General features: G+C 35.6%; 1 protein-coding gene across 1 annotated transcript in view; it reads right to left on the bottom strand.

Moving 5' to 3' along the window:
• ATP9B (ATPase phospholipid transporting 9B (putative)) overlaps positions 1-22,237 on the bottom strand; it is a 292,171-nt gene that overhangs the window by 149,231 nt on the left and 120,703 nt on the right. Inside the window, exons 8-9 of the mRNA XM_065397949.1 lie at positions 13,527-13,621; positions 2,664-2,744 (exon numbers count right to left, since the gene is read on the bottom strand). Of these exons, the coding sequence (XP_065254021.1) occupies positions 2,664-2,744; positions 13,527-13,621 (176 nt within the window). The remainder of the gene's footprint in view (positions 1-2,663; positions 2,745-13,526; positions 13,622-22,237) is intronic.

The following is a 22,237-nucleotide window of genomic DNA, read 5'->3' as shown; positions in this document are numbered from 1 at the left end:
TAAGAACAAGATGAACTAACACTAAATCTTTAAGAACCAACTTCTTATAAAGAAGGTCAAGCACGCAAAACTAGTCCAACAACTACCTGCCTACAGTGACATTATTGAGGAAATTGGTAGCAATGTTAAGCTGAATGCCAGCCACATTTACTGTGTGAACAGCACAAATTATATATGGTATATATCATTCTCCATATACAAATGTCAAGAGCTACAACATCCCAGCTCTGAGGGTATCCAGAATTGGCAGCAGTGATTTTAATTAGTGAGCTACAATGTATTACCAATTTGAATCACCTGGATCAACTGCAAAAGAAGCAACAAGTTGATGGCAATGACTATACAATCCTATATGACTCATACTCACTGTTTAACAAATAGGACCTCCTATAACATGTAATTATAACAACAGATGATGAATTTATAATTAAGGTTATGATTTGGTCATGGCAGTCATAGCAATTGTGAATTTGAATAAAATCTGCAAAATCTTGGACATGGCTATAAAAACATATTTGATTAGGCCACCAAACTGAGTAGCATTGCAACCTGGTGCATAGCATCACAGGCCACCCAGGTTTGTCCTGTTTGCCCCTCTATTTCCAGAGGGGCAGACAGGACAAACCCGAGTGACGTTCCAATCCCATGTACTAGGTCACAATACCTGGAGTGTGGAGCCAGGCCCACCCATTGGTCTCCAAACACCCTCTCCCCATGCCCCATCTTTAAGAACCCCCATTATACTCTTGTGTATGTTGATATAGCAAAAACCTAGTGTTTTATTATTGTGATTTATTTTTCCCCTCACGTCTCTGCTGTGATATTCACTACCAATTTCCATTCCAAAATTGGAGCCTTGCTTGTACCACAAGAAACACACAATAACGCCCCACATTTTCCTTGCATTTACTCTTACATTGAAGAAGAACAACAATATAAAGGCAAATATCTTTTAAAAAACTGATGTTCTGTTTCATTAATACTACCAATGTGACAAAAAATGCTGCAAAACCCTGATGTTGCAAATAGAGTCTGAAATATTGGTGAATCTCAGTCCACTGTTTCATATACAGGCATCCTAAAAATAAAATATAATAAAATAAAAACTCTTCCTTAGTACCCTTGCAGAGATGTCAATCTTTCTCTGCGTTTTTTAGGGATGTTAATGAAAAAAAGTTAGTAAGGTTTGATAACTTTTTTGCACATATTTTGATGAGAAAAATGCAAACATGTTAAGGTAAGGAAATGCACAGCTACAGCACCCAAACAACCTTCATTCTGCCCTTACTGACTTCATGAACAACAACACGGTTAAGACATTTTAGTGTTTGTGTTCTTGAACTAGATTTAACAGATTTTTAAAGACGTCAGACATTTTCTTCTTCTGACCTCTCTCAAATTGTATCTTTAGTGGGCAGAGCTAAGAGGATTTAGTTAACCTGACTGGCCATTTCCATATGTTAATATGAACAGATTTCTTTTATGTTAAACTCTGAATTTCCTGCATTTATAATGCTTGGATTGGGGATAATTACAACAGTCCTACAATTTATTTTACCTTAGTTCCATACTTTCAACAATAACTCCATCTTACTGCAGGTTTTGTAGCACTTACCAGCATACCAGTGAACAGGGCCTCAAGGAATGATGCTGCTTTCTCAGCAACTTCTTTGGCTCTCTTAATATGGAATTGGTAATCAGGCCTCAGCTGGCACTGTCCAACTATGTGCCTTGAGACTCATTTTCCTACTGCAATTTTCTAACAATTATCAATGATTAACAAGGATCTATGACCTGTCCTGCAGGGTAACGGTCAGATAAGTTTACCTGCATTATGCTTCTTTTCACAGACAACAACCTTATGGTTATTGTGTAGTCTCTTCACATCCTCATCCTTCCCTTTCCCATTATCAACAAAAACCAAGCCACAAAAACAACCCCTATGCACAATAAATTACTGCTATAAATTTAATTTAGAAAATTAAAGTCTATTTTAAAATTAAAGAATAAAAGTAACAAACCGACAAAACAAAAACAAAATTCTGGAGACAGATATTGGAAGGTTTCTTTTCAGAGTAATTTTGGGCCTAAGTCAAGTGTATGTGGCCTCTTTCCAGTTACCTTTTATTCTTTTAGGGACACACTGAATTTTGAAAATACAAGCTTCTCACGTGGAAGTCACAATAGCCAGCATAGACCAACTGATATGATTTACACTTAATTTAAAACCATGGATCTTCAGTGTAGAAAAGTTAGCAACTGCTTTGCCTCACACTACTGACAAATGTCTAAATGATCAATTTCACCTCAGCCTGTGATATGTATTTTAGACAATATATATTGTGGTTGGAAGTAAAATGAATATTAACATATTATTTTGAACTATGTCTACAACAATACTACTACATCTGGACATATAAAGTTCTCAATTTCTAGTTTCTACTTTAAAAAAAAAAACTTCATGGCTTTGCTAATATAATTTCCTGCCATTTATTGTCAAAAATATTGCTAATAAAATACTTCTATAACAAGGGCATAGCAAATGCTCATCTAAAACTCAGAGAAAAATAAATTGTGTTTAGATACTGAAATGATGGGTTCCACATATAGAGGAAAGTAGAGGGGTTGGGATAGACACAGGTACGTACGTAGGTATTACTCACCCGTGTGAAGGTACCTTCAAAACTGTGAATATCCAATTGTGGCTTCTGAGCATAAACATAAGCACTGATTGAAAAAAGTTCCTGTAATACATAATACACTTACTTAATCATCAATTGATTAATTGCATGCATATATATATATATATATATATATATATATATATATATATATATATATATATATATATATATATATATATATATATATATACACACACACACACACGTGCACACACACACACACACACACATAACTAAGCAACTATTGTTCATTTTAATGTTTTTAAAATATCAATAAATTTATTTTCTCCGTGAAGTCAATGAGAATTTTACTCAAGTAAGGAATAGGATCAGACCCTGCTTACAGTACATCTCATATTATACAGGGTTTGTATGCTAGAAAACGTAATGAAAATATCAAGTTTGTACAAATGTTAGATGCCACCTATTGAACTGTTTTGTATTTATAGCTTAAGTGTGAAAGGGATTTTGTTTATTGGAGGTTTCTTTTAATAGCCTAATTTAAACTGAAAATTGTATTCTCCTGATTTTTTTCCCGTTAAAAATAATTAAAAGGGTTTTCTGCCTCCTTATTGACAATCATGGGCATTTTTTCAGCAAGAGAGAAAACGGCTGAATATATGGGGGAAATCAATGAAACTGAATAAATGTTAAGTGCTGTCAAATGACCAAAGTCAACAAAGAGGGGGGGGGAAAAGATTTCCCCCTAGCTATTCTGTAACAGAAAGCTTAGATTTACTTAATGTCCTATTGGAAATTAGTTTGGTGGTCTCAGTCCAGTGTCCAGATGTCCACATCAATACCACCTCACCCCCCATTTAGAACTGGCACAGTGAATTTGCTCCTGCTCTCATTGTAGTAGATGTGAAAAATTCCATCAACTGCAACAGGAGCATGATAAATCAATGGGATTACTCACATGCTCAAAGTTAGGCACATAATTAACTATCTTCTTGAGTTGGAAGCTATATTAACAATATTGCTGTCTGTGTCAGCAGATAAACCATTAACTAAATGGACATGGAGACTGAACTATGGTCATCCTGCTGAGCTGGTCCCTCCAATTGGGGGGAAGGCAGATTGGCAAGGCAGCAGTGAGTCTTGCAGTGTCACTGTATAAACTGTACCTATTTTGTTTACAAAAGACTTCTCAATCTCCAAAGCTATTAAGTCAGCAACTTTCTAGAGAACTAAAAAATTTACACAATTTTATAGATTGGATGTTTTTCTACATTTTCAAATATATTGTATTCTATGTTGTAATTGAAATCAAAGTGTATATTATTCTTGATTACAAGTATCTGCACTGCAAAAGGAACAAAAGAAATAGTATTTTTTTTCAATTCACCTCATTACAAGTACTGTAGTGCAATCTCTGTGTGGTGAAAGTGCAACTTACAAATGTAGATTTTTTGTTTGTTACATAACTGCACTCAAAAACAAAACAATGTAAAACTTCAGAGCCTACAAGTCCACTCAGTCCTACTTCTTGTTCAGCCAATCGCTAAGACAAACAAGTTTGTTTACATTTACAGGAGAGAATGCTGCCCGCTTCTTATTTACAATGTCACCAGAAAGTGAGAACAGGCATTTGTATGGCATTTTTGTAGCCAGTATTGCAAGGTATTTACGTGTCAGATATGCTAAACATTTGTATGTCCCTTCATGCTTCGGCCACTATTCCAGAGGACATGCTTCCATGCTGATGACGCTCGTTAAAAAAATAATGTGTTAATTATATTTGTGACTGAACTTCTTGGGGGAGAATTGTATGTCCTCTGCTGTTTTACCCGCATTCTGCCATATATTTCACGTTATAGCCGTCTCGGATGATGACCCAGCACATGTTCATTTTAAGAACACTTTCACTGCAGATTTGACAAAACGCAAAGAAGGTACCAATGTGAGAGTTCGAAAGACAGCTACAGCACTCGACCCAAGGTTTAAGAATCTGAAGTGCCTTCCAAAATCTGAGAGGGACGAGGTGTGGAGCATGCTTTCAAAAGTCTTAAAAGAGCAACACTCCGATGAAGAAACTACAGAACCCGAACCACCAAAAAGGAAAATCAACCTTCTCCTGGTGGCATCTGACTCAGATAATGAAAATGAACACACGTCGGTCCACATTGCTTTGGATTGTTATCAAGCAGAACCCGTCATCAGCATGGACACATGTCCCCTGGAATGGTGGGGACATATGAATCTTTAGCACATCTGGCACATAAATATCTTGCAATACCGGCTACAACAGTGCCATTCGAATGCCTGATCTCATTTTCAGGTGACATTGTAAACAAGAAGCGGGCAGCATTATCTCCTGCAAATGTAAACAAAGTTGTTTGAGCGATTGGCTGAACAAGAAGTAGGACTGAGTGGACTTGCAGGCTCTAAAGCTTTACATTGTTTTATTTTTGAATGTAGTTATTTCTTGTGCATAATTCTACATTTGTAAGTTCAACTTTCATGATAAAGAGATTGTACTACAGTATTAAATTAGGTGAATTGAAAAATACTATTTCTTTTGTTTTCTTACAGTGCAAATACTTGTAATCAAAAATAAATATAAAGTGAGCACTGTACACTCTGTGTTGTAATTGAAATCAATATATTGGAAAATGTACAAAACATCCAAAAATATTTAAATAAATGGCATTCTATTGTTCAATCGTGATTAATTTTTTTAATCGCTTGACAGTCCTACTTTTAGTGCATTCTGGACAGTCAATACCAAAAACTGATCAAGTAAGATTTCACTGGAATTGGACAAAGAACATCTGTGGATACCTAGTGAGTCCATCTACATTGGAAGGGTAAAGAAACCAGAGTGACTGGGGACTTGACATCAAAAAGAGTCCACCCTAGTATCACAAACTGCACTACAGTCCCTGTCTGTCCCCTAAGTGAACTATCATACCACACATCACCTCTCACTTTCTTTTTTTCCATTGGCTGATCAGCTGCATGGAAGTAAAGAAACCTCCTCCATACTAGCCATGGTTTCTCTGCACAGCAGACTATAAAGGCAGTGACACTTCATTTGTGATATCTAGGATGCGCCACCTTCAGAAGTTGAATTAAGCATTTTTACACCCTTCATCATAGTCACGTTATCACAATTTGACCTTGAATGTAGGAAGAGTTATTTATGAAGAATTACACATAGCGATCATCTGTCCATGCTGACACTTTGAATATATGGGGGTTTACTAAAACACAAATTTGGTAACCTAAGACTTAAATATCATGTCTTAATAGATATCTGAAGCATCTGTTATTGTGATTCTCCCGATAGTGAAATATTGAGATCCATAGCCATTTTAACATATTTTTAGTTTTTTAGATAAACAAGTACATTCATTAATTATCCATACATTAAGCTCTCATTTGCATTTTATCAAACTCGCTTCCATCTTATTCTGAAAAAGTACCTCTATACATAAATCTATGAGTCACCAAATTAATTTGTAACTGACGTTTTTATTTTGTAGTTAAGAAATATATCTTACTCCATCCTCTGCACGACTATATAGCCGTATATCATTCTATTTTGTTGACAAGTGTTATAAAAGTTAATCAGGTTTCAACACTAACTCTTGAAAAATCTTTTTTCATCTTAAACCATCAGCCATTTATTGTCGTTTTTCACACGACGTTCCACTCATTGCATTCTTGTCCTATTAAGTTAGTTTTCATCAGCTTCATGAGAAATAATTCATAGGAAACTAATACACATGTGGTGTCCTATATCTTCATTATTCACTTCTTCCCAATCTGTTATCACCTACAATTTAGATAATCCAGGCTATTATGTGCTTTATTGTTCACTGAAAAATAAGAGTCTCTCAGAACTGGATAGTACAGCAGAAAACTAATACCACACACATACTCATACACAATAAAAACAGTCACTGAAGTGTGTCAAGCAAAAACTTTTTCTTTCTTTCTTTCTTTCTTTCTTTCCAGAGTACCTTAGCTGAGAAACAACATTAGAAGGCATGGAAGTGGGAAGATTCATCTCGTGTAAATTAGCATTTGTTCAACAATATACTTTCCTGATTCCAAATGGTTCTTCTACTGCTTTTACTAATTGCTCCTACTGATGATGCCCTTTGTAGCTTCTTACATTTTAACCACTCTGTATAAATATTTATCTAAGTTCTTTAGTACTCATTCTCTTCACCTTATATTTTGCCCCCTTTTTTTGTTTTTGAGATCTAAGAACATCTTTGTCTTTCAGAATCCTTCTTAATTTCCATTTTGTGAAAAACAAATTCTCTCATCTTTCTCAAGAATTAAGATCCTAAAGTCCCCTATGATTTTGTGGCCATTTTCTACAGAAGTCTCTAATATCCTTTTATTTTGAGGTAGCTAGAACCTCCAGAGTATTCCAAGCGTGGCCTCTTTTCTCTAAGTGCTAGAATGTTTATACTGATTTACACTTACAGAGGATACCAAAACAGTACTTTATTTGATAGGCTGCTTGTAAGTGGGGGGAAAAAAGTTTGCCTAAATAGCATACCTGCTGCACCCAATAGCTTCCTTGAGTAACTTTGTTTTCTGAACAAGGGAAATTTCCACTGCAATCAGATGCACAGTACAACATTACGCATTTAACATGAACATCTTTCAAAAGATGATGACCATACATGGAAGCTAGACTTTCATAACACGGGGGAGGGAGAGAGAGATCACTGATTTATATTCCATTATGGATGTAATTCCACATCCCAAGTGACTGTCAACCAAGGATAATTTTTAAGAGGGCCATGGTCCACAGTTAGTCTTACAACTTAAGTGGGGCAGAAGGTTTTCCTCCATCCAACACTACCATCCCAGAGTCAGAAGCTTCTCTTGCTCTCACACCAGTAGCTACACAGAGGAGTTAATGGCTGCACAATCTGAGGCTGGAAAACTAACACAGATGGGTCAAGGCTTATGATAGACATAATACCGTATGCAAATAGTTTAAACTATTTTGAACAGGGAAAATTTGCATGGCCTGTGCAAAAGGACACTACAGCACTGAAGTGTTTTTCTTTTATAAATGGCTTTTAAGAATAATGGAATGAGATTATTAAATAAACCAAGTATTTATCAATAAAATCATATTAATATAAAGAAATTAATGTTCATGAAATTCACAGCATGTCTAGAATTACTTTCACAAGCCACAAATTCTGGGTGAAATGCTGGCCCATCTAAATCATCATATTTATGAGGCAAATTATCTCAATTATATGCATACTTAAGAGAAAAGTAAGTAAATAGCCAAAACCAGCTGAATTCTACAGCAATTCTAGGTTAAAAGAATAATGAAAAAAACAGGGTCTAGAACAGTCTAGACTATGAAATTAACTTATTTTAATACAACAGTAAACTGGACTTTTGAAACACTAAATAACATGTTAGCTGATGCTATTATCTGTAAATAATTTGGAAAAATGCATTTAATCTGTTTACATTAGTCACGAAATGACTGAATGATGGTACAGTAATGTTTTCCTTTACATTTCACAATAATAGTTTTGAAATCACTCTGACTTTATCAATAATGTAGAAAAACCTCCCTTATTAGGTCAAGGGCAACATTTGTTCACCTTACTTAAAGATCATTAAAATACATCCTTAATCATAACATGTAGTTCATTACAAATAAAATTGCTTTTGGTTCAATAAAACTAATTAAATGTAAATGGTATTGTTTACTGCTGTATGGATCTTTTGATATAAATCAGCAAGTCACCAAGTATTGAAAATTACAGTGACCTCACTGCTGTTAATAAATTTACTTGATCAAATAAGCCAGAGAAGAATGTCCCAGAACATGCATAGTGCCAGAAAAAACTCTGCCCCACACATGACTGTGAAACCACAAGAAACCTAACCTGGGTGTTACAGTCCTTGCTGCACAGCCATCATTAAATGACTTGTTGAAATTTTAATTCTCTGATCACATTAAGTGGTTTGAGAAGACAACAAAATCTGTACTGATCATCTTTGGTGGTGTCATCTGTTCTTTAGGAAAAGCTCTGAAGGTTTGCAGGTTTATTTATTCCCGGTGTCACAGTGGATAAGGTTACAATGCTGCACTGTTGATGGGACTGACAGCTCATGACTACACAAGATACTCATAATCCTTTACATTGGATAACTAAAGAAATCAAAATGAGTGACAATTATGGACATTATATGCTGTTAAATGCAAGACCAAATTGTTTAGTCTACTTCTATACTCAAATTACACTTACTGTCCACCCTTTTCAATTCTTAAAAATATAGTCATGTATAATATCAAATTATATACAGTAATAAACTTCTCCTTTGGAAATGTGCTCTAAGTTCAGCCAGAGACCCTATGTAAGGAAGATGACCCTCGGCGCACTGGGAGCCAGTAACAGTATCATCTACAGCTGTGGCACCAATAGGGAAGACTGGGGTGCAGTTGAGACCACCTGCTTGCCAACACACCCAGGATCTGGACACAAGCAGGGGGGAGGGAGAGGGTGAAGGACCCCTTTGAAACCAGACCTGAAGCCACTCCATGCCTTTTGATGGGCTTGTTACATCAATCGAACCTGACATTTTGCTGTTTTGTAGTTATATCTATAATTTCTGTTGAACTAGTAGTAAACTGCAAACCTTAATTTAGTTTAGTAGTTGGATATCCAAATGCAGTGAGCATTTTTATTCCAGTTTTAGAGATAGTATTGAATTCCAAGATATTCCACATACTTAAAAAGGGGGACACTGCTACAATTGCTAATATCTCTAGAGCCAGAATAAACTTTAAGTGGAGCCATTGAACATTTTGTATTAACCTGTTCCTGCTTTTCTTGCCACTGCAGTAGCAATTAATGTAGAGTTGTCCATATAGTCTATTAACTCCTTACCCTAAGGCAAAACTTGCACCTACTTCAGTGGGAGCTTTGTCTAAATAAGGAGAGCTGAATGGGGGGAGGTGGGGAATCTATATATCACTGTGATATCACCACAGCTATTTTAGATATAGTCCAGCAGGTGGCATTCAAGAATTATTGTAAAAAGAATCAGTCCAGCCTATTCCTGCAGCTTGTCATTTACACTTTAACCCCAAAATGCTACAACTTATCACTATATGCATATCAAAGATGCGAGCTGAAGGGACTGTATTCATATACCTTTCATGGGAGAAGGATTATTATTTTTTGATAGGCATTTGTTATATAGCATTGATAGAAGTGAATGTGTTATGTCCTCTGGTTATGCGAAAATTCTCTGGAGCTAAGGGCTCATGTTCCAAACTGTGTAAGAGTTAAGTAGTTGTCAACTGGTTAATTGCTACTTGAGTTACAAAGTCAAAACCTTCATATTTTCTAAAGCACCAGATACTACTTAGCCCTAGGGGGAATGGCTATCATATCTGAGCTTCAAAAACAGCTGGTTCTAGATTTGTGTGGCTGGTTCTAAATGGGTGCACAAAAGTAGGGAGAGCATAAGGGGCCATAATCCCAGTGTTTGCATACATGGAATGAAAAGAATGGGTGGGGGTAAAGAGTAAAAATGTTTCCAGTGACACTATGCTTTCCTAAGGGAGAGTCATAGCCCCATCCCTCTTCCACACAGGTAGAGGGACCAAAGCTGTCACAGGAATGAACACTCACTTCTAGTTCCAGAGGATGCTGTTGTTGCCATTATGACATCCTGTAAAAAAAATGTCAAGTCTTTCAAAAGCAGGTGTCCCTGTTGTGGACTACATGCGTAAATAAGGTAGGCATGTAAAACAAAGTCGTTTTTGAGTTGAGCACAGAAACAAAAGGTAGGAACATTTTGAAAAAATAAGTCAGAACACTTCTATACTTACACACTTAGCTTCCCTACATTTCTTCAAACTTTCAACAAAATATTCATTGGGCTGAGATTAATCATGGGTAATTTTCATTGTGAAAAACAGTTTATTTGAAAACTTTAAAGAAGTGAGAGTGGGCAACTAGAATGGACTGCTCAAATTAAATAATATTTTTTTCGTATTTAACATGGCTGCTTCATTGTGTCTAAGTATTAGAATTTAGATGACATTCTCTGAGGAAAACCTCATCTCAGTAGGTGATTTTTACACCTCATGTTGTGCATATCTTGAACATAAAGTGTGAAGAATTTTGAAAATATTTCCAGTTGTTACTGTTGAACTTTTTCAAAAAGAATACATCACATTTACGTGTATTTCTATAGTAAATGGCATGGGCCCTGCTTTATATTATACATCTTGTTATAATGGATAAAACAACCTTTATTGTATTTATAATCTTTTCCTCCCATAACATGATAAGTTATTTTGGATTTCCATGACTCCTGCTGAAATCAAGGTGGTGATTCAAAGTAGTTTGGTATTTTCAGCTCATTCACACAAAATATTAGATTACAAAATTACTACACACTATTCAACAACATAGTCCAAGCCATAAGAATTTGAAAAGATCACTTGACTAAGCTAGAATTATGGAGGTGCTCCAAGAACTCCACAGGTTAGACTGACAGTTGCATTCAGAGGAACTTGAACAATCATTTATTTCACACTTTAAGGCTTAAATTTAGTTTTCAGATTTATCACCATGAGTCAGGATCTTTAGGGGCACAAAGAAGCTATAAAGCAAGCAATGGCAGATAGTCCCACAGTGAACCAGAGGCTGAAGTGGGACTGTTAGTTTTCCTCCAGCCTACTATTCCCAAGCCCATCAGAGAGTGGAGCTATGCATTCCATGACCTGAGATCACAGAGGAGAGTTAGGATATGCCTACATTACAGCTGTGAAGTGTAATTCCCATCTTGGGTAGACATACACGCACTAGCTCTGCTTGATATAGTGCACTAAAAATAGTGTGGATAGGGTGGCATGGGCAGCAGCTCAGGCTAGTCATCTAAATACAACCCCCTCTGAGATCCTGGTACCTACTTGAGCAGTTACCCTGAACCACCCCTGGTGCTGCTGCAGCCACACTGCTAGTTCTAGCTCTAGGATAGCTAGTGCATGTATATCTACCCAAGCTGAGAATTACACCTACCTGCTGCAGTGCAGGTGTACCCTTAAGGGTTGGAGGTTCTTAAGGAGACTGAGGGCTTATCTAGATGAACAGTTAGTGTGCAGCAAGCTGAGGTGAAAATGTACAGTGCACTAGCATGTCATATAGTGTACTTACATGTCCACGTGAACCCTGCTACTGCACAGTAAGAATTCCCTAATGCACAATGACCTACTCCAGTTTCAAAGTGGCGAAGCAGAGCTAATACATATATGTCTACCTGAGCTGGTAATTAGACTTCCCAGCTGTAGTGTAAGATGTTTCTTTGTGCTCCTAAGGATCCTACTAGGCGCAGTACAAACATAAGAGTGTGTGCAGATACAACAAACTATTTTGAAGAGGGAATATTTGCATGGGCCCTACACATGGACAAAATTGTGAAACTTTCCATATTTTAAAAAACTACAGCATGAGATGTTAAAATATCCTTATTAGTAAGTGGATTTCTAATTTAAAGAAATTAATTTGCATGGAACACGTAGCTTGCCCAAAGTTCCTTAATTGGCCCTTTAAAGATTCCCCTGCATGGGTATTCTTCAGGTGGTAGACAGCTGCTGTATGTTACCCCTGACCCAGCATGAGGCTGTGTTCCTGGGAAATGAAGCATAACTGGGGTATCCCTGTGCCCTGGCAATCTATGCTGCCCACATCTCTTTTCCCAAGCTTCACTCCCACACCCCACTCCCTCTACATTCAAGTCCAGTGGCTTCCTCCTCCTTTCCTGAGTGCCAGAAAGGGGAGCATTGAGAGCACAGGAAAGGCAACCCCACAGCTGCTAGCTCCAGTTCCTCAGTCACAAGCAGTTGGGAGGAGCCATTGCAGAAAAAGTCCTGCTGAACTCCTGCAGCCCCAAGATGAAGCATGCTCATTTTGTCTGTGGAGATGGCATGTACACAGTTCATTTGGCATATAGGAGTTGTGAGGGGATGGACAAGCCCAGTGCTGATGAAATCTTCAGAAAAGTCAGTTGACAAATTCCAGGAAGTATCTACTGAGCATGTGCTCTGACAAACTTTTCAGAGACTTATTCAGAGAGTTTTCACAGGGATAGCAAAAAGAACATCCATTATGCCAGGGCGACAACCCCCATTCCCAGTCAAATTTCAAGTACCCCATATCCAGAATACAGAGGCATTAGAGTTTCTCAACAAAACAGCTCTAAGAATTTTTTTTAACATAAGCAAAACAATATATATTTTTCCTAACCCCTTTCATGGAAACAACTGAGTCAATGTAGCTGAAACTTTTCTAAGAAAGACACGGGGCATGGAAAATTTAAATTCAAACATTTTACGTTTGACAAAGTTATAAGCAACTGAACAACAGGTTCTTGTAAAGGAAAATGTTGGGCATCCTTAACTATGGGCATCATTACCTGTACTGCCTATAAACACACACACACACACACACACACAAAATAGGCAGGCAGTCACTGCAAATCTCTATCCTAACGCCTCTGTGCCAGGAAGCATTCACCTTACGAGAGTGGACTGTTATGTCCCAAATCCCCATGCCTATATTCAATGGAAGAGACAAACCCAACTGTATCGCTCTCTTGCTCCTTTAAATGGAAAAATTAAATATTTGCATAATCCAGTCTTTTCCATAAAATTAAAAACAGATGCATTACTTATTTATAGCAAAGACTAATATTGCATTCATGGATTAATTTCTTTTTAATTAGAAACATATTTATACATAGTAACTGTAACAAAGCTTTCTAACATATACAAGGTATAAATAGGTACACTGAAGAGATAGTGAAATAAATAGCTGTAAAGCTTACCCCCAAAGCTGGTAACCTCTGTGTGCAGCTGACAGCAACTTTTAGCTTCCAGTCTGTTTCACCATCTAGCTGATCAGTTCGAATAAAACACGAACCTTAAAATTATAAAAAGAAACCATACATCAGAATACAGCCAGCTTTTTTTTTCAAGGTTCTATAAAATGTCCAGTTTGTTACTTCAAACTGAAATTGTTTCTTTATCCTCTTTCTATACATTTTTTATGTAATTGTTCCTACATATTAAGGGCCTGATCCAAAGACCCAATGGTTTTGAAACAAGGCCTAAGTGTTTTGTTTTGGTTAAATGCTTTCTGTAAGGAATACTACAGATGTCACACACTATTTCAATACAATCTTCATAACAAATTTTTTTTAAAAATCAATATACAATATCAAAATGCATGTAAGTAACAAGAACAGATTCTACTTTAAGTATTTTATACCATCTAAATTTAGATCAGTAAATGAAATATATATTGGATAAAATGTATCTCAGGTGCAACTCCATTGACTTGTTAGTATTATGCCAGGATGAGCATTTTTGAAGAAATGATTTATATAGCCATTTGTGTAATTGAGATATTAAAGCTATTATAAAATTCAGAGAGGTTTAAGATTATTATTCCATTTAAATTTGTGATTGGATCTTAGAAATCCCTTCTAATATACACTTCTTTACTGACCCAGACTGAAACCTATCAAGATGCCATATTTGTTAAGTGTGCATAGAAGCTTGGTTCATTATCAGACTCCAGTACACACGTATAAATTATATTTAAAGGAAATCAACTCCAAAATGGATTTTAAAACATTTGTGGATGTCATGGATCCAAAACTAGATAACCTTTCAGCACATGTGACTAACCTATAATTAAGATGTGGTGGAAGCTCAAACCACACAGATTGACATGAATATAAAAGTAACCGAAGAGAATTAGTGACATTACAAACAATTTATGTGTTTACAAAGAGCAGACTGGTATAAAGTGTTAGAAACTCAATGCTGGAGGAAAATGATAACTAGATTGGTGGATATGGCCAATATAGGGAATATTCATATTACTAAACTAATAGATTCCAAAAAAAGTTACAGCTGAATAGTGTGGATTATATATATATATATATATATAAATAAAAAGAGAGAGAGAGAGAGAGCGCAAGTTATTTAAATTTATATAAAAATATAGATATACATTTAAATAGCTTGCTGAATATAAATCCAGAACCTGGCAAGAATTATACTTGTCAAAATGCTAAAAGTTTTAAATTTTCAGACATTAGGAACCATAACAATTTTTATTTATTTATTTAGCACTAGTGAGGGAAAGAGTTTTCCTTTATACACTTTATTATGTTTCTTCCAATTTTCAGTGTCCAAAACAATCCAAGAGATGAATTTGTACATAAATATTTCCTAGACAAAGTGAGTGGATATATGTTATTGGTGGTCCTAACAGATATCAAATATCAATATTTTGTAGAAAGAGTAATAGCCTACTGGTAAATTCTATCCATATACAAATACATAATAATTTTAAAGATCAGCATTCAAACCAGAATTTTAACAAAAATGCCTTTAATACCACATGAATATGCAACATTCCTTCTAAAGAGAAAATATACTACATATTTTATTTATTTAATAATTAAAAGTATATACAATGAAATGCATTCTTCTCTATTAGTCATTCAGCACAGAAGTTAAGTAAAATCATAATAATTGAAGTAGACATGACTATTTTAGAGTCATGCCATTGGAGTAACTATGGATCCATTCTCATATTCAAGTTTTATGAATAACTGATATTTGCAGAGATTTTTAAAATACACTATGTTATTTATTACATCATGACATGTCACCAGTTAGACCTGACAGATTAGAAGCAAGCATTTCTATGGTAGCCAAACACAATTACACTCACTAGTGTTACATTATAGACTATAGTAATACTTGTATTGTCCTCACACACAGCATGCAATGATGTTAATGGAGTTAAGAGACAGTAAAATGCATTTTCCAAGTGATTTATGCTAAACTTTGTTATTTTTACATATAGAGATATCTCTCTCTCTCTCTCTCTCTCTCGATATATATATATATTTATGCTAAACTGTTATTTTTACACATAGAGATCTCTCTCTCTCTCTCTCTCTCTCTAAATAAAATAGATTTTTATAGTTATTTTTAAGGTTTAGCATAAATATAGAGAGAGAGAGAGAGAGAGAGAGAGAGAGCGAGAGAGAGAGAGAGAGCGCATGCGCATATATACAATTCTGTGAATTAACCTGCATACAATATTAATACATACATTTCATAATGTTCCTAGCTCTAGGCTTGCAATCAATTATGTTAAAACTTTGCTAACAAAGTAGTTACACCACCAGAAAAGAGTTAGCAGCTATTTCTTTTATCCTAGGCTCATTGGCAAAGGAGTTTCCCTTGACTAGTTTGAGTCCTTTTACATACAAAATAAAGCAATGAGCTAAATGCCAGTGTACCAGAAAGAGTGTCGCTGAGGGAAGACAAAATTTAAAAAGGTTTTGTATTACAGGAAGCAGGTTGACAAACTGCCAGTAAATACATTTTGTTTGGGTGCTCAAATCCAGATGAATTTGGTGTCACAATCAAAGTACGTTGACCCTGATGTAGGTAAAGTCTAGCTGAACCCAATGTTTTATTCATGAATGCCTGTAAATTTAGCAGCTCAATGAGTTAACAGTCTGAAAGGACATAGTTGAGAGAGAAGGCACCTGAAATTATATGTGAACTGAAGATGGCATTTTCACACAAGCCTCTTTCAAAGAAGTTTACCTTTGTATCTTTGCTCAACAATATTCAGCACGTATTAAGTAAATCAGTCTTTAAAACCTCAATGTAAACAGCTTCCAAAATGCTTCATTTACTTCACTATGTCATAAAATCTCTTTCATAGTTCAGAACGTCAAATCACAAAACTATAAAAAATGAATGCCCTGAATGTAGTGAATCTCTGGACAACACACTGATGTATTTACTTTTCATAAAATAAGAAAATACTGCAAAGTACTTTTGTACCTGAGAACTCAACAATCCCAATGCACATTTCAATCTATGGCATAGATCAACAGTCTACTTTCTATCATACTTTTTCCTATACAAGACATTTCATGGTTATTTTTACCCTTCCTGTCAATGGCTGCTCTCATCCATCAATTTCATTTAGAATTATACTATAGATCAATGCAGTTCAAGACCAGTGTGGCTCTTGTGAATGGTTGACTGCACATATATTCATTTAATAGAGCTCACACTATGACATGTATTGGCCAGCCGCATTTCCTCTCCACTTCAGCAGTTAATTTCATCAATAACTTATCTCATAGCCCGTTTCCCTTTTATCCAGAAAGGAGACTGCTTTGTGCCAACTCAGCTCTCAGTAGTGATCACTACAGCAAAACTGAAACAATAAAACCTTTTCCCCCCATTTTGAAATAGTTCATCAGTATTGATAAAATAACTAACTGTACTCTGAGATAGTGATTTTAAACTTTGTTTAACTAAGGTGTAAGTATATGAGATTACTTCTAATTATGTAACTAATGTCTAATGAAAAACAGTGAGACAACTTTTTACATGTTACAGCGTGTACCTGTAAAGACAATAGGTACTACATAAAGCCCAAATTATAATATATACAATTGTCTGAGACACTAATAGATACAACTTTTTCCATGATATTTACTCTTTTAAATACCTATTGTAGTATATCAAATTAAAAAAGTCATAACTTAGTTCACATTATTAAAAGAAAACAGTACATTAGATCGTAAAGTTTACTATCTTTTGTTCCAAACTTTCCATAAAGGAACATGCTTTAAGCCTGCATTAATCAAACTTCAAAACCCCACTTCCGTAGCAGCACTGTGTTCTACCAGAAAGAGCACAACTTCAAAAATCTAAGAGTAGAAGATTTCCCTGCTCTCTCTCTCTCTCTCTCTCTGTGTGTGTGTGTGTGTGTGTGTGTGTGTGTGTGTGTGTGTGTGTGAAATCTAAGAGTAGAAGATTTCCCTGCTCTGTGTGTGTGTGTGTGTGTGTGTGTGTGTGTGTGTGTGTGTGTGTGTGTGTGTGTGAGAGAGAGAGAGAGAAAGAGACACACACACACACACACACAAAACTGTGGGACCTGCTAAGGTGTTATTTTTCAAGTAAGCAGGGGTGAGGAAGGTGAGATATTTTTTTTTTTAGTCCTTAAAATATAGTTTAAAAATTACACAAATAGTAGAAGTCCAGACAATATTTAAGTACATATCCAATATATGGTATCACCAGTGCAAAAGTGGCCAATTAGAGAGAAGTGAAATCCCATATTGAAGGTGGGAAACTTAATAAAAAGGGATCAGAAACACCTGCCATAAAGCTAAATCATAAATTTTAACTTAAAGGAGAATGAAGACGACAGTGGAGGGAACGTAGATATTCATTATTTCTAGATACATAAACATGATTCTTTCCCACTAAAGAAGATTTAGTAGTAGTTTTCAAAAGTTGGATACAGTGAATCTGGCCCATAAACATTCACATAAAGTGTCCATGTTTGTAGCGACGATGGTCAATTGTTTAAAATGATACTGCATTAGAGTCTGGGAATGAGACTATATACAAAAATTGCATTGGTTTAATTAAAATATTTTTTTAAAATCGATTTAGTTAAACTGGTGCAAACCCATGTTGCCACAATTAAATGAATTTACAACTGGCTCCATTTAGCTTACTCAAGTGAAGTCAGATGTAAATCAATTTAAGTGTGTCCACACAAGGGGTTGGTTTCATCAATATAACTGTATCAATTTTACAAATAATTTTAAAGTAGTCTAGACACTGTGTTTGTACAAGTCCTAAGAGTGCAAAACAAGCTGTATTTTAAAATCGGTATTGGGTTCTTTTACAAAGATTACCCTAACAATAATTTCAATTTGTGCTCCTGCCAGTACGGCGGGAAGAGAGACATTTGCTATTACTTTTTGTTATGGAAAGCACTCAGATAGCACAATGATGGACAACATTATAAGAACCCAATTAGCTACATATTCTTAATATTAAATTTGGCACTGTACGTTCGATCAGGTTTCCTTTGCTCTTGTTGGTTTGTAATTTGAATACGTGCACAACAAAAAGGCATGAATATTGTTAAATAAAGAAAAAAATTACTTATTTCAGTCCAGATGAAAAGTGTTTGAACATAATTCAGCGGCGGTTGGGCATTGTCTGTGTTATCCAATATATTATATTCTTAACATTCCAAATCCACCTAAAACATATTGTTACAGTGGTATTCTTAATATGACAGGTTACATAAAAATGTTAATGGAAAGACTGCAAAAGCTCGTATTGCATCTTACCGCAGACTGCAATCTGGTATACTGTGTTGGCTTTAACACAAGAATGCAGTTCATAGTGTCAATTTCAGGTAAGCAACATTAGTGGTTTACCAAGAATTGCACACAATAGCAATAGTTGATGGTTCTATTTTATTCTTTAATGCTAACCATACATAGTATTATGAAATTCAAGCATAAAAATTAACACTGACATAATATCTTGCAAACTGAATGAAGGAATAGAAATTCCAAGTTAAGTCTACCACACTAACTCACTGTTTTCTATAGGTATTACATCATTTATCATATATTAGATCACTCACCCACGCCGAGACTTTTAGATAACTTTGTGGTACTTACTGTAGGCTATCAAAGACTGAATGTCAAATGCAACTTGGATTTTCCTTTCCTGGGTAATATTAATTTAGACCCTTAATATTGCTTTAACAAAGTAGAATTTTTAAAATTTTAGCTTGTGTTACTATATAGGATATTAATTTGTATATTATCAATTAAACTAAACAGATGACTGCAGGGCTACAATGAACTTAACTGATCTCAAAGCAAATGATATGTATAAGGACCCATTAAAGCTTATTACAAACTACTGAGGTAAACAGATTTCTAGAATTTAATGTAAATGGCCTTAACTTTATAGTGTTATCCCATTTTAAAGCAAATATTAATGAAATATGAACATTCTTTCAAAGACTGTAATAACAATATCACAGACTGATTAATACAATAGAAAACTGAAGTTAATTAACTTACAAGTGTGCAATGATATTAAAGATTTTCCATAGGTGTTTAAAATGTTGACAGAAAAATACTGACAACAAAGTAACATTCACTTAAAATGTTTTCACCCACAATATATACCGTATTAATTCTAAAAATATTTAATCATAAAGCTAATCTGTGACAAGATTTTAGTTTATTGCTTTTGATTATTTGTTTTTATTCAAATGTAGTATTTCCTAATAAGAAAATATTTATTAGAAAACGTGTGCCTATGAGAAATTTCTGTGCAATTCCAAACTATTATTGCACCAGGCACCTTTCTTCCTGATTACTATATCTTACCTTCAGAAAGAGCAAAACCTGCATTCCTTTCTCCAGCAGAACCCCTATTGATACTTTATACAAAATTTGGCCCTTATTTTCTCTAACTATGGACATCTACAGTCTCGCCAGATATTACAGTAATGTACTTAAATCTCCACTATCACTAGGATAAATTATATTTGTGCATACACCCTTCAGCAAACTGATAACAGTTCTTCATACAGGCTTTGAAAACAAACTATTACTTTGTGATGCTACATTTTCTAAATGTATTCTAGCTTACAGGGTTTTTTTAATTGCATATTTTTGAAGAAAAAATTGTTATACTTGAATTACATTATTTATTCCTATTTTATCTTTTCATTTGCCAATGTTGTTGATGTTTCTGTTAAATGGTAAACAGTAAGATGGACTTGTTTGTTCTTAAAACAATTACATTACAAATTACTTAGTAAGCTGCTTAACAGTGAAAATTTACCTAGAAGGAAAAACAAAAAAGAAATAACCAATACAGACTGATGGCAATCCATATTCTGCCACAGAATAGTTGTTTAAAATATGTAATTACATCGGGTCACCAGATTCATGTTGGGGAGAAGAGGGGAATAAATATAGAAAATAAACTGATCTGAATGAAATCAGTACACATTTCATTTGCAAATACTAAAGAAAAACATTTCTAACTTAATAGACATGAATCAGCACTGACCTCTCTAACACTAATTTAAGACTGGAATTTTACCATTAGTGTGCAATTTTTTCCCTTTACTAGGTACTGTTTATAGAATGAGCTTTGGCAAAGATTCTCTGAAAATGTTTTGGATTGCTGCAGAGAAATCTAATTCTCCTCTTCTTTTCCTGCTACTCCAGAAACCCCTACACCTCCCCATGCGAACCTCTAATCCTATTATTCCCTATTTCACCTAAAGGTTGCTTTGGCTATAGAGGTCTCAAAATAACTCCCTTTGGAGCCTGTCAGTTCTATAAAAGTATCAACTACACAACACTCCATCCATCCAGGTTCTAAAAGTAGAGCCTCCCACATCTTGATGATCCAGGGAACAAGTCTGTTCAATAATCCAGGACTGGGTAATTGAATCTACATCTCTTGAAATGCATGTATCACTTCATGGAAAGTCTCTGCATCCTGCAAATGCTACCTAAGGGGTAAGGGCAGGGGCTTTTGGAGCCGGGGAGAAGGGAGGAAAAGTGGTTGGTTTTGCATTTGTTTTAATGAGACCACTGTAGAGAAAATATAGGCTTAATTTTTCCTAGAGCAAAATGCATTCCCATCCTCGTCTCACAAAATATAAAACAATCTAAACAGTATTTTAACCCTTAGAACATTTGCTAATCCCCAGGACTAACTAGATTCCAAGGTTAAGGGGGGAGGGGGGGGAGAAAAGGAGATGAACACTTGGGTGCAGCCAACCCAATCCACTTTCAATCCTACACTCATAATGTGACCCTCCTTCCCTTAATTCCCATTTCTGATCTCTCCCCTAAACCAGGACCAGCAGGAAGTGGGTCCCATCAGGAGCAGAGACAGATGACACAGATGGTGGTAGGGTCCGGGGAAAACCAGGCAAGAAAGAGTGAGTGGGGCCATGTTTACTTGGCTCCAGCAGTACATCTGAAAGAGAACCCTAAAGATCTCGCCTATACTGATGTAGATAGAGTTACAAATTAACTGGCTAATGGGGAGAAGGCAACGGATTGTGCTGAAAGGTGAATTATTGGACTGGAGAGAGGTTATCAGTATAGTTTCTCAAGGATCTGCCTTGGGACCAATCTTATTTGATATTTTTATTAAAGGCCTTGGCATAAAAAATAGGGGTCTGCTAATGAAATCTGCAGATGATACAAAGTTGGGAGGCATTGTCAATACAGAGGAGGATAGGATTATTATACAGGAAGATCTGGATGACCTTGAACAGTGGAGTGACAGAAATATGACAAATTTCAATAGTACATAGTACAAGGTCATGCACTAAGAGTTTCTGCTAAAAGCTCATCAGTTGTAAGTGACAGAGTGGGAGAGAGACCTGGGGTTGGTCGATCACAAGATGACTATGAACCACCAGTATGATGTGACAGTGAAAAAGGCAACTCTGATCCTAGGATGTATCAGGCAAGGGATTTCCAAAAGAGATAGAGAACTATTAGTGTCACTGTACAAGGCACTGGTAAGACCTCATTTGGAATACTGTGTACAATTCTGGTCAACCATATTCAAGGAAGATTAATTCAAACTGGAACAGGTGTATAGAAGAGCTACTAAGGCATGG

The sequence above is a fragment of the Emys orbicularis genome, chromosome 2 (genome assembly GCF_028017835.1).
Source record: "Emys orbicularis isolate rEmyOrb1 chromosome 2, rEmyOrb1.hap1, whole genome shotgun sequence".
Lineage (NCBI taxonomy): Eukaryota > Metazoa > Chordata > Testudines > Emydidae > Emys > Emys orbicularis.
The sequence above is the reverse complement of the archived record's forward strand: the minus strand, read 5'-3'. Positions and strand labels throughout refer to the sequence as shown.